We start from the raw sequence: 12,905 nt of genomic DNA on the forward strand, positions 1-12,905 counted from the left end.
CTCTGTCTCCCAGGCTACAGCACAGTGGTACCTAGCTCACTGCAACTACAACCTCCCAGGCTCAAACAATCCTCTTACTTCAGCTTCCCAAATAGCTGGAACTGCAGGTGCACACCACTACACCTGGCCAATTTTAAAATTTTTTTTTCTTGGTAGAGGCAGGGTTTCACTTTGTTGCCCATACTGGTCTTGAACTCCTTGGCTCAATCTGTCCTCTAACTACTAGGATTACAGGTATGAGCCACTGCATCTGGCCTCTTTTCAATTGTGGTAAAATATACATGACATAAAATTTATCATATTAACTACTTTTTAAGTTTACAGTTTAATGTTAAATACATTTACATTGTTGTGCAACCAATCTCCCAAACTCTTTTATCCTGCTAAACTAAAATTCTATATCCTTCAAATTACCTGCTCACCCTTCTCTCCTACCCCCAGCCCCTGAAAACCACCATTCTACTTTCTTTCTCTCTGAGTTTGACTGCTTTACATACCTCATATAAGTAGAGTCATACAATATTTGTTCTTTTGTGGCTGGGTTATTTCATTTCACGTAATGTCCTTAAGGCTCATCTGTGTTGTAGCATGTGTCAGAATTTACTTCCTTTTTTTTCTTTATTATTATTATCTTTTGTGAAGATGAGGTCTTACTATGACTCCTGAGCTCAAACAATCCTCCCTCGGGTGCCCAAACTGCTGGGATTACAGGTGTGAGCCACTGGGCTCAGCTTCCTTCCTTTTTAAGTCTGAATATTATTCCTTTGTATATATAGCCCACATTTTCTTTATCCATTCATCTGTTGATGGACACTTGTGTTGCTTCCACTTCTTAGCTATTATGAATAATGCTGCTATGAACATGGGTGTACAAATCAACAAATAATTTTTGAATAAATGAATGAATGAATGAGTGATGTTGTAAGTAAAGTATTACCCACAAGTGAAGGAATAAAACTGGGGCTGAGATGCCATGCATGGTACATGATTTGCTCAGTTTTCATTGTTGTCGAAGGATCTCTCATGTTTCCAGATCTTGGTCTGTAATGTTTTCATTGCACCTCCATCTTACATTTCTGGGCCTCCGCAAAACAGTAAGAGTAACAACCACAAATAAAGTACCTAAAGGCCAAGGTGGAAGGATTGCTTGTGGCCAAGCGTTCAAAACCAACCTGGCCAAAAGCGAGTCCCCATCCCTATAAAAAAGAAAACAGTAGGTGAGAAGAATTAATTATTTTGGAGTAGGAGAATTAATTTCTGTGCTTTTTGTTGGTCACTTGCAGAAGTGCAAGTGGTCTGTAGTCAGAGGCTGTGGGCTCATTATTAAAATCTTCAGTTGTAGCCACTGAAATGTTTGTGGTTTGCTGCATAGTAATCTACAGTTGTTTACTTCCCAGGCACAATGATGCTATACAGTGTGTCTCCTACAATCCTATTACTCATCAACTGGCATCTTGTTCCTCCAGTGACTTTGGTAGGTTCTGATTCCTGATGTCCTGTCCTGAAATAACTGAAAATCTGGGCTAAAAATGCTGAAATGCATTCAGAATATGGTGATTTTATCCTGAGATAGTTAATACTACTTCTGTGCCTTCAATGGCTGAGGGGAGGCTGACAGTTATTCTTTAAATTGTGTAGAAACCAAGATAGTGAATGGTGACCTTTACTCTGGTGAGACATCAGAGACTACAGGAAGGGCCCCAGCAAAGGAAATGGTAAGAAGATTGGGAGGGCACAGGTATAACTTGATGTTGCTGCCTCTGGGAAGCCTTCCCTTGGTGTTACTGCCTCTAGGAAGCCTTCCCTGACTCACCGTGGCAGGGATAGTGCAGTTGTCCTCACCTTTGTATTGACCCACATCTGTGTGTATGTGAAATTCTTCTCTGTTGCAGTTGTACTTCTTGCACAGTTTGTCATCATTACTTGTTGGGGCGGCTGTAGCTGTCCTCCCTGAGGGGCTGAACACCTTGAGGAGTTCATCCTGGCCATGGTCCCGTGCCAGCATTATAGCACTGGTGTAGTACTGGCACAAAAGACGTATCAGTAAAATGTCTATGGAGGGAGGAAGGGAGTGAAATTGGGCAGAGGCTTATAGGTTATTTCCATCAATGGTTAATTCTGTTTTCAGCTCTATCAGTCTGTGTTCCTTGCTAGTGGATACAATGGAGTCACTAGATGAGGAGTCAGAGGCCTAATCCCTCTCAGTGTTTCAGTTCCCTTATCTAAAAGGAGCATGCTACTCACTGTCTCAATGATACGGTTCTGGTTCTGAGGTTCAAAAGAGAGAATGGAATTGAAAGCCAATTGTATAAATACGTGGAGAAAGGCCTATCATTTGTTTAACGTATTTTATAGCATTTTCTTCATGTGAAGCACTGGTCTGTATGCTTATACTGGAAGATTAAAAAGACAAAATAGAATCCCTACCCTCGAGGAACTTATGGTCTTAGAGGAAGGTGGGATTTTAAAAAATACAATATTAAAGTTGAATGCTTGCAGTGTGCTAGGCACTGTTCTGAGGATTAGAAATGAATTTTTATTTGAGCTTTATGACAGCCCCTGAGGTGTCAGGTATTATTCCCACCCTACTGATGAAAAAGAGGTAAAGGTCCCTTAGCTAGTAGGTAGAGGAACCAGGGCTTGGACCTTAGACCAGGTGATTACATATGCCCTGCTAAGCACTGCTGAAGGAGGCCCAGGAAGAAGGAGGTTCCTCCAGCTGGGAGCTCCAGGCAGGCTTAGTGGAACACAGATAACATGTGCACAAGTCAAAATGTTTGGAGAAGCGTTTTGGACCAGGGGAAAGGCAAAAAATAACTTGTTTGATGTTGCACTTGGCTATATATTTGTGCACTGGAGTTACCTTCTTGATTGTACTTCGCAACTTGGCAAATAGAATAATTTGCTTATGTTATCTAGACATATACTTGTTGCTATGAGGCACTGAGCCAGGGCATCTGGGACAGGGAGGAGCAAGCCTTAGGTGACCAGTATGCCATGGAAGAGGCACAGCTCAGATAGGGTCTATGTGTTGTGATTGAGACCTATGAAAGAAAACTAGATTTTCAGAAAGCAGCATTGTTATTTTAAATGCTAGGTTATATTCTGCTTGCAATGTCAGAGTTATGAACAGTGAAATTGTCATTTCTTTGAGAGTCAGATCCCTGAAAAGTTGGCTGGCACTTTACCAATCTATCTTATTTTTCTTCTGAAAGAATTATAGATTCATAGTACGTTACAAAGATGGTATCAAGAAGTCTGTGTACTTTTCATCCAGTTTCCCCTAGTGGATCCATCTTAGGTAACTATTATACAATATCAAGACTAGGAAACTGAGACTGGCACAAAGTGTGTATATTATATAGTTCTGTTGTTTTATCACATGTGTAGATTACCGCCAGTGCAACACAGAGCTAAGCCATCACCATGAAGTTACCACTTACTGTCATATCTACTCACCTTACCTCCAGTTATTTCCAAACCCTGGTAACCACAAATCCGTTCTCCATTTCTATAATGTTGTCATTCAAGAATGTTATAGAAATAGAATCGTACAGTAAGTATATGACCTTTTGAGATTGTGTTTTTTCATTCAGCATAAAGTCCTGGAGATCCATCTAAGTTGTTGTATGTTTCAATTATTTGTTCCTTTTTATTGCTGGGTAGTATTCCAACCAATCCATCTTCTTTTATATTATTATGCATTGAAGGGTTGTGGTCTCCTGAACAGAAGTCTGTCTCCAAACACAAATCAAGCAGCAAGATCATCTGCTGCAGGTAAGTGCAGCTCTGACAATAAGATTTATGTCCCTTCATCTTCCACACAGACTTTCAAAATCCAATTATTTCATGCAGCGGAGAAGGTCTTGTGTTAAGTAGTTGGTTTAGGCCCCTGTATTTCCTTTTTTCTTCTTTTTTGGTCTCCTCAATGGGAAAGACCTATGCCTTTGATCATGAAGCAAAAGAGAACTACAAGTTGCCTTCATGCAGTTACCTAGCAACAAGTCTCAACACCCAGCTATACTGAGTGGAGGCTTGTAGAAAATGTGAGGCTGTCATTGTCCAGGCAGCATCTGTGGGGAATAAAGCTTTCCCTCCCACACTTTGATGCTAGACCTGGATTAGAATCCAGAATCTGTCATTGACAGGCCATGTGACCTCAAGAAAGTTACTAAATCTTTCTGAGCTGGAGCTTTATATTCCTCATCTGACAAATAGGGATAAAAATACTGACTTGACGGGATTGTCGTGAAATGTACACAAACTTATGAGTGTAAAGCATGCAGGACAGCACCTGGTGTACAGCAGACACTCAAAATGGTAGCTCTTCAGCTTCTAGGAGTATATCCCTTCCGTTCAGCATCTGAGCACCTTCTACAAAGCAAGCACTGTCCTAGGGATTGGAAGACACCAAGTCTGTTCTTAAGGTGCTCTTTAAGTGGGAGGGGATTGAGATGGAGAGTGGGAAGTGGTGGCTGGCCCAGAGATGTAGGCACAAGGTAAGGGCTGTCATAGAGGTGTGTACACAGGGCTGGGGGAGCTCAGGAAAAGGTACCAAATAGTGCCTTCACTTCTCATTGTTGATTACAGAACTAAATAGCATTTTAAGTTTGATCCTCTGACTTTATGTCAGGACTGGCAATAATGAACCATATCCATCCCAGCTGTTGCTGCCTCATCAGACTTTTATTTCAAACCAAGGCATCATCCTCACTAGTTTTACCTTCTGTGGGGTGCTTCCTCTATCCCCATGCCTTTTGTTGGCTGTGTGCACAGCTGGACAAATGATGGTCAGTACCTGGCGCTGGGGATGTTCAATGGGATCATCAGCATACGGAACAAAAATGGCGAGGAGAAAGTGAAGATCGAGCGGCCAGGGGGCTCCCTTTCGCCAATATGGTCCATCTGCTGGAACCCTTCAAGGTACTCTTTAAATTGTCCTCCTTCTAGAACAAACACCATCATGAAGAAGGGCTTTCTGCCTTCCTGAGGTCTCCCTAGATTCAAAGGCTTCTCACCTCACTTGAATAGTCTGTTTTAGAACCTGTTCCATTTGTATGGATTTTTTTTTTTTTTTAACGGTCCTGCTACCTAAGAATGTATGGAATTTTTTAAGAGCCTGCTGAAAAGTTCAGTTTTGGAATGCATCCTAGAGATTTTAGCAAAGCAGATGAGCTATTTAGGCCAGGCCAAAGTGTGTGTGTGGCATGTGTGCACACATGTGCATGCACACATATGTGTATGTGCACAGGTACATGAGTATGGTGTGTGTGTGGTGTGTGAGTGATGCAGGAGGACCGTTTCCTTATGAATCAATAGTGGAGCTCTCTGCTGTGGCTTCATTTTTGCCTTTCCTTTTTTAGTTCTTCCCTCCAAGTTTGGGCAGAATATGTGCCCACCTGTTAATAAATAGCTTTTTCATGAGCCTTTTTGTTGCCTTTGCCAGAAAGTCAAAATTAAGTCTGCAGACATCCCTAAAGCCTAGAGATACACGAGCAGTTGGCACCTACCTTCTGAAATTTTGTACACACTTTCCTTTCTATGTCCATGTGACTTTGACAGTAAACTAATTATATGCTTTTTTTTTTTTTTTTTTTTTTTTTGAGATGGAGTCTCACTCTGTTGCCCAGCCTGGAGTGCAATGGCGCAATCTCAGCTCACTGCAATCTCCACCTCCTGGGCTCATGCAATTCTCCTGTCTCAGCCTCCTGAGTAGCTGGGATTACAGGTGCCCACCACCACACCTGGCTAATTTTTTGTATTTTTAGTAGAGATGGGTTTCACCATGTTGGCCAGGCTGGTCTTGAACTCCTGACCTCAGGTTGTCCACACACCTCAGTCTCCCAAAGTGCTGGGATTACAGGTGTGAGCCATTGCACCTGACCCTATATGCTCTTTATATATCCTATGATACTATTAAACCATCAGTATCCTTTATGGAGTCCTCTGAAGGTAAATTAAAGGTCCTACTTGTTTACCAGCTCAATATCACTTTACAGATGGTTGCCTACTTGATTTAGAAGGTTGTTTGGAAGGTTATTATGCTTCTTCCTGAATAATTTTGTCTGGCCTATGCTGTACCATGCATGTGTAATGCTATCAAAGGCCATTAGCCCACCCCAGAGTTCCTGCTGTTTGATTTGTGGCTGCAGAGGACTTTGTGGCTCTAGGCTACCGTTTTTAATTCATGAGAAGCAGGATGTCCTATATAACTGGTGGCTGTCTTCCTCCAGGTAGGGTTCAGGGGCTCCTTTTATTTTTTATTTTTATTATCTTTTTTTTTTTTTTTTTTTTTTTTTTCTGAGACAGGGTCTCACTCTGTCACCCAGGCTGGAGTACAGTGGTGCGATCTTGGCTCACTGCAACCTCCCGCCTCCCAGGTTCAAGCAATCCTTTCACCTCAGCCTCCTGAGTAGCTGGGATCACAGGCACGTGCCACCATACCTGTCTAATTTTTTGTATTTTTGGTAGAGACAGGGTTTCACCATGTTGGTCAGGCTGGTCTTGAACTCCTGATCTCAGGTGATTCACTTGCCTCGGTCTCCCGAAGTGCTGGAGCTACAGGCATTGAGTCACTGCACCCGGCCCCCAGGGGCTCCTTGACAGGATTTTAAATTATAGTTTTAGTGTAGTTCTAGGCAATGTAATTTTGAACAACTACTTACTGTCTACAGCCGATGGAAGAGTTTCTGGATGAACAGAGAGAATGAGGATGCCGAGGATGTCATTGTCAACAGATATTTTCAGGAAATCCCTTCCACTCTGAAGTCAGCAGTGTACAGTAGTCAGGGTAGTGAGGCAGAGGAGGAAGAACCAGAGGAAGAAGACAACAGTCCCAGGGACGACAGCTTGTGAGTGTGTCCCAATGAGTGGGAACCCTCCTGGCAAGGGCCCAGGTCCCACACAGACTTGCCAGGACAGATGTTAAGCTCCTTGGCCAAGGGAGTACAGGGACTGGGGGGAACTGTGGGTAAAAGCTCCTTCTAAAAAAGGAGACACACCCTTAAAAATTGTGTGTGGGTTATAAAGTGATCCTGTGAGAAACTATAGGAAATACTGAAAAGACTAAAGGAGAAAGTTCAGCTTTTCTGATAAAACCCCATCACCTGAGGAAATCACTGTTAGCAATCTAGTGTATTTCTCCTTAGTCTTTTAGTGTGTTCATATAATTAACTAAGTTATATTCTGCTTTTTTTCACTTAACATTATAGTGTGACCCCTTTCCAGTAACATTGTAAATCCTTCAAAGAACATGATTTTTAATGGCTGAAGCGTGTGCCCTTTTGTGGATGCCCCATCATTCGACACTTCCTCTATTACTGGACACGTTTCTTAGCCTGTTCCCACACTATCCCTTACCTTACCTTGCATTTTCTAGGATGCATGTCAGTGAGGAAGCCCTTACCTTAGCCACAGTCCTCACACTCAAATCCTGGCTGTCTAGTCATTCTTTCTTCTCTTCAGTCGAGATTGCCTGTAGGGAAAACATGGGCAGGCCAGAGTGGGGAAAGCTGGGGTAGCCAGGATATCACAGTTGGGCACTAGCTTGGGACTTTCTGAACTGTTTTCCATGGTACCTGAGTTTCCTTGGAAGAATCCCACCCTGAGGTCATGGGGGCTAGGGAGTGGGGACGGTAAAGGAGGAAGGTATGGCTTTGGGTCCCCATTTCAGTGCTTTTGATTGTTTCAACGTGAGTTTTTGTTTCGTAAAGAATCCTACTGCCCTAGGAGGAAAAAGGGGGTTGAAAATCACTAATCTACCTCACAGGGACTGAGCCCAGCCCAGAGCCATATGTGGCCTCCCCAAGAGGGCTCACTGGTGGGCTGGGCTCCTGGATTGTTTGTACTTTGGACTTCAGTGCCAGTTCACACAAAGATCATCTGCAGGCTCCCTCATAACATCCCTCTTGGCCTTTGTCTCTTTTCCCTTAGTTTTGAGTTAGTGCCTATGACATTTGCCACTCTTGACTGGGTTTTACAAACAAGGCCTTAGCTTGTCTGCCTACATATCCAGTGGTGCTACCAGGTGACCACAAGACACTGGGATCAGAAAAGCTGGAATTAATAAACAAAGAGGCAACATTAGGTGGATTAAGACCCAGCCTCAAAGGCTAGGAATGCTTTTGGTTTTTTTTTCATTTTTTTTTTGAGTCAGTCTGGCTCTGTCACCTAGGCTGGAGTGCAGTGGCACGATCTCGGCTCACTGCAACCTCTGCCTCCCGGGTTCTAAGTGATTCTTGTGCCTTAGCCTCTGGAGTAACTGGGATTACAGGCACGCGACACCACACCCGACTAATTTTGTATTTTCAGTAAAGATAGGGTTTCCCCATATTGGCCAGGCTGGTCTCGAACTCCTGACCTCGGGTGATCCACCCGCTTCAACCTCCCAAAGTGCTGGGATTACAAGCGTGAGCCACCACGTGCTGCCACTTTTCTCTTGAACTAGATTCCTAGGTAGCTTGCTCCCTAGCCTCAGGCAAGGGAGTTTCTCCTATGTGCTGGTCCTACAGTCCCAGCCCCATGGCACTGATCCCCATAGGTTATCAGTTTCAAAGACAAGTTGCATGTTTTCAGAGAGCCCATTGCTCTTTTTTGAAAATTAGAGTCAGTCAGAAACCATTTCACTTGTGCAAGGACCCCCACCTGCAGGAGAACCTATTTTTAGGTGTTAATTTTCTTTCTTCAGGAAGAGCAAGCAAGTTTCCCTTCTATTAAAAAATGTGTTTGTATTGAAAGAGATGTTTCTCTGCCATCTCCCCACATTTTCCAGTATGTAAGAGAAAAGCAGTCTCAATATTGGAGCCTTGTCTGTCTTAGTGTTGCTCCCCAGTAAGCTCTGAAATGAGAGCTTTATATTCTTCAGCTGTAGCAGTGTCCCCAGCACCATAAGCTCATAGCAGAGGACTCAGTGAAACAGCAGATCCCAGGAAGGCTAAACCTCACCTCTGCTTCATCCCATAAGACTGATGGATGGGTTGGGCCAAATTACAACTTTTGGCCTCAGTAAAGCTGTACAACATTTGGCAACCTGAGGCCAGGGCTCTCTTGTTCCTGTTGTTTAAGCCCTTAGAGCTATACTCATCAGCAGGCTATGGCCCTTCATAACGTCTTTTATCTTCTGTTGATTAGAGAGGAACGTAATGACATCCTGGCTGTGGCTGACTGGGGACAGAAAATTTCCTTCTACCAACTGAGTGGAAAACAGGTATGTAATCCAATTGCAAATCCAATTGCAGTCATGCCTGTTATATTTTCATTTTCTGAGATTCTGTTACTATTCATTATACATTATCATTGTTAGTTCCTGCTTATTGAGCGTTTGCTGTGATACCAGGTACTGTGCTCACTGCTTTGCATGTTTTGTCCTATTTTATTCTTATAAAACCCAATGAAGTGGGTACTACTTTCCTTATCAACTTTTTAGGAATGAGTAAACCAGAACTCAGAGCAGTGAAATTATATGTCCAAGATTTCATACGGCTAGTAAATGGTGGAGCCTAGGAGTTAAACCCAGATTGGTTTGACTTTAAAATCTAGCTCTTAGTTTTGACCTTACTTTCCTCTATTTGCTTTCATTCATTCAACTAACATTTATGTGTACCCACTTAGGACAGCCCTTTCACAGAGGAGCTGCTGACATAGAGCCGGGAAAGTGATAGTCTCTACCTGCAAGAGCTCACAGGCTGGCGGAGACACACTTGATAGCAAAGAGCCCCTGTGTAGTGCGGTGTGTGACATAATAGAAAGCTATATAGATGGCTTTTAGGGATATAAAAGAGGGTAACATCACTACTTGGTAGAGATGGGAGGTCTTGTTACAAGTTATCTTTGAGCAGGCTATCTTTGAGTTAGGCTGAGGATATTGGGAATGGTGTTTCAGGCAGAAAAAAAATAGCGTGTATCAAGGCAGGAAGGAATGAAAATATATGACATTTCAGAGAATGATGAGTTGTACAGGGTGACTGCATCTCAGATTTTGTGACCTGAAGACAGAGCTTAAGAGGAACGTGGGGACATGATTTTTCTTTTTTTTTTTTTTTTTTTGAGACAGTCTCACTCTGTGGCCCAGGCTGGAGTGCAGTGGCGCCATCCTGGCTCACTGCAAGCTCCAACTCCCAGGTTCACACTATTCTCCTGCCTCAGCCTCCTGAGTTGCTGGGACTATAGGCGCCCACCACCACGCCCGGCTAATTTTTTTTTTTTTTTTTTTTGTATTTTTAGTAGAGACGGGTTTTCACTGTGTTAGCCAGGATGGTCTCCATCTCTTGACCTCGTGATCCCTCCGCCTTGGCCTCCCAAAGTGCTGGGATTACAGGTGTGAGCCACTACGCCCGGCCTATGATTTTTTGTTTGTTTGTTTTGAGATAGAGTCTCGCTGTGTCGCCCAGGCTGGTGTGTAATGTGCAATCTCGGTTCACTGCAACCTCTGCCTCCCGGGTTCAAGCGATTCTCCTGCCTCAGCCTCCTGAGTAGCTGGGATTACAGGCATGTGCAACCACACCTGGCTAATTTTGTATTTTTGGTAGAGATGGGGTTTCTCCATGTTGGTGAGGCTGGTCTCAAACTCCTGACCTCAGGTGATCTGCCTGCCTTAGCCTCCCAAAGTGCTGGGATTATAGGCATGAGCTGCCACCACACCTGGTCGAGGATGTGATTATAAAGGACCTGAGTAGTGTGAATAAGAAGTTCGAACATCATATACTGTAAGTATTCAGGAGCCATAGATGGCAGGAAGTGGCATCACAGATTCTTGCTTCAGAAGAATAACTTGTTTCCGTGGAGGGTGGATTAAAATATAGAGAGCATGGTAGTAGGATGACTTATTAGTAGGCAGGAAACGCCAAGAATTAGAGTAAAGGTGCTGGATACAGGTTTCATACCATAGCCAAGCAAGTGAGAAATGCAGTCTGTGCAGTGAAGCCTTTAATTTCATAGCATCCTTATTGCTCAAAATATGTCATGCAAGAAGGAAGAGTTTTAGATGTGTGTAGCCCAGCTTTTGGGCCATTTCTTCTACTCCTGCCTTACCATTGGTCATTTCTTTTGTATTCAAGTAAAGAAAAGATAAAGGGAGCAGATAATGAAGTGTTTTCTCAGTTTGCCATGGTTGATTTCCTAAAACTCTCATTTTAATTAACTATCATCTAGTTTCCCTGGCCCTCTCTATTCATCCGCTTAATGTGTGTACGTCGTCATTCAACAGATATTTATAGGCACACCTACTGTGTACGAGGCACTGGATGTGGGTACTGAAGACTCTTGGGAACAAATGACCGCACTGCAGTGGGAGGGAATGGGGTCTTGTTGCTATGGCCACAGTAGAAAAGAGCTCAACATGGTGGAGGGCCACAGGAAATATCTTGCATCTATGCCGCCCCAGAGCTCGTGTTGTGTCCCAAAGTTTCTGCATGATAAGCAACCTCAATCTGCTGAGATGGTAACCCCAACTTGTTTGGGACAGTAAAATTGTTTTCTTGGTGGATAAGTGTCTTCCCTTCCCAATCTGGGAAGATTAGAATTAAATGTAGGATGATGAAGTAAATCAAACCCATACTTTTGTGTTAGCCTGAGGTGTAATTTGTGTATTTTTGTCATTTGAAGTGTTAGTAATACTTAAGAGGATCGACTTAATAATAATAATAGCTAACATTTATTGAATTCCAGGCATTATATAAACTCTTTACAAGGATTAACTCTCTTAATCCTTGTAACAACCCTATGAAGTAAATACTGTTATCATCACCATATTACATGCAAGAAAAATGAAGCACAGAGAGGCTCAATAATTTGCCCAAAGGCATACATTTAGTCTGTGGTCCACCCTGGTGAAACCCAGGCATACTGGTGCCAGAATCCGTATTAGAATATCTATCAGATTAGTCTTGCAATGACCATTTAAAAGTTGTATTGAGTAATTTTATATGTCTGATTTTATTTATTTATTTTTTGAGAAAAGGTCCCACCCTATTACCCAGGCTGGAATGCAGTGGCATAATCATGGCTCACTACAGCCTTGATCCCCCTGGGCTCAAGGAATCCTCCTACCTCAGCCTTCCAAGTGACTGGGACTATAGGCACATTTCACCACACCCTGCTAATTAAAAAAAAATTTTTTTTTTAGAGATAGGGTCTTCTATGTTGTCCAGGCTGGTCTCAAACTCCTGGGCTCAAGTGATTCTTCTGCCTTGGCTTCCCAAATTCCTGGGAATACAGGTGTGAGCCACCATATCTGGCCTACTTCTGATTTTAAGTGGAAAGATATAAGAATTATATTTAAAGTGTATATTATTTAAGGTTCCTAAGCAATATTGGAATGCTTAAGCAATTTGTTGTATTTTTCTGCTTGGTGTTCACTGAGCTTTTTGAATGTACACATTGATATCTTTATGTCTTTCACCAAATGTGGAAACATTTTGGCCATGATTTCTTGAAATATTTCTTCTTCTCCATTCTTTCCTTTCCTCTGGGACTCTAATTACACTTACATTAGACCTTTTGTTATTGTTCTCCAAGTCATTGAGGCTCTGTTATTATTTTTTTAAATCCCTTCTTTTCCCTCCGATCTTCAGATTGGAGGATTTCTGTTGTTCAGTATTAAATTTCATTGACTCTTCTGCAACTTCTGACATTTCTCTTAAGCTCTTTCAGTGCATATTTGTTTCAGTTATTATTGCATTTTTCTGTTCTAGAATTTCCATTTGGTTCTTTTTTCCTTTTCATTCATTACAAGCATATTTTTCTTTATCGTCTTAACCATAGTTATAATAGCTGTTTTTTTTTTGTTGTTTTTTTTTTTTTGAGACGGAGTCTCGCTGTGTCGCCCAGGCTGGAGTGCAGTGGCCAGATCTCAGCTCACTGCAAGCTCCGCCTCCTGGGTTCACGCCATTCTCCTGCCTCAGCCTCCC

The 12,905-nt window shown here is 42.7% G+C and overlaps 1 protein-coding gene across 9 annotated transcripts in view; it reads left to right on the forward strand.

The window, feature by feature from the left end:
• LOC105535197 (intraflagellar transport protein 122 homolog) overlaps window positions 1–12,905 on the forward strand; it is an 81,923-nt gene that overhangs the window by 9,820 nt on the left and 59,198 nt on the right. For 3 of the 9 annotated variants that reach the window (XM_011974195.1, XM_011974193.1, XM_011974194.1), the window contains 5 exons: window positions 1,398–1,474; window positions 3,711–3,777; window positions 4,777–4,923; window positions 6,675–6,851; window positions 9,130–9,205. In XM_011974195.1, the coding sequence (XP_011829585.1) occupies window positions 4,811–4,923; window positions 6,675–6,851; window positions 9,130–9,205 (366 nt within the window). In that variant the 5' untranslated portion in view covers window positions 1,398–1,474; window positions 3,711–3,777; window positions 4,777–4,810. Of the gene's footprint in view, window positions 1–1,033; window positions 1,183–1,397; window positions 1,475–3,267; window positions 3,778–4,776; window positions 4,924–6,674; window positions 6,852–9,129; window positions 9,206–12,905 lie in introns of those variants that run through there. The other 6 variants (XM_011974197.1, XM_011974196.1, XM_011974190.1 and 3 more) reach the window with 5 other exon arrangements.

The sequence above is a fragment of the Mandrillus leucophaeus genome, unplaced genomic scaffold, assembly GCF_000951045.1.
Source record: "Mandrillus leucophaeus isolate KB7577 unplaced genomic scaffold, Mleu.le_1.0 Scaffold1428, whole genome shotgun sequence".
NCBI classification, from domain to species: Eukaryota; Metazoa; Chordata; class Mammalia; order Primates; family Cercopithecidae; genus Mandrillus; species Mandrillus leucophaeus.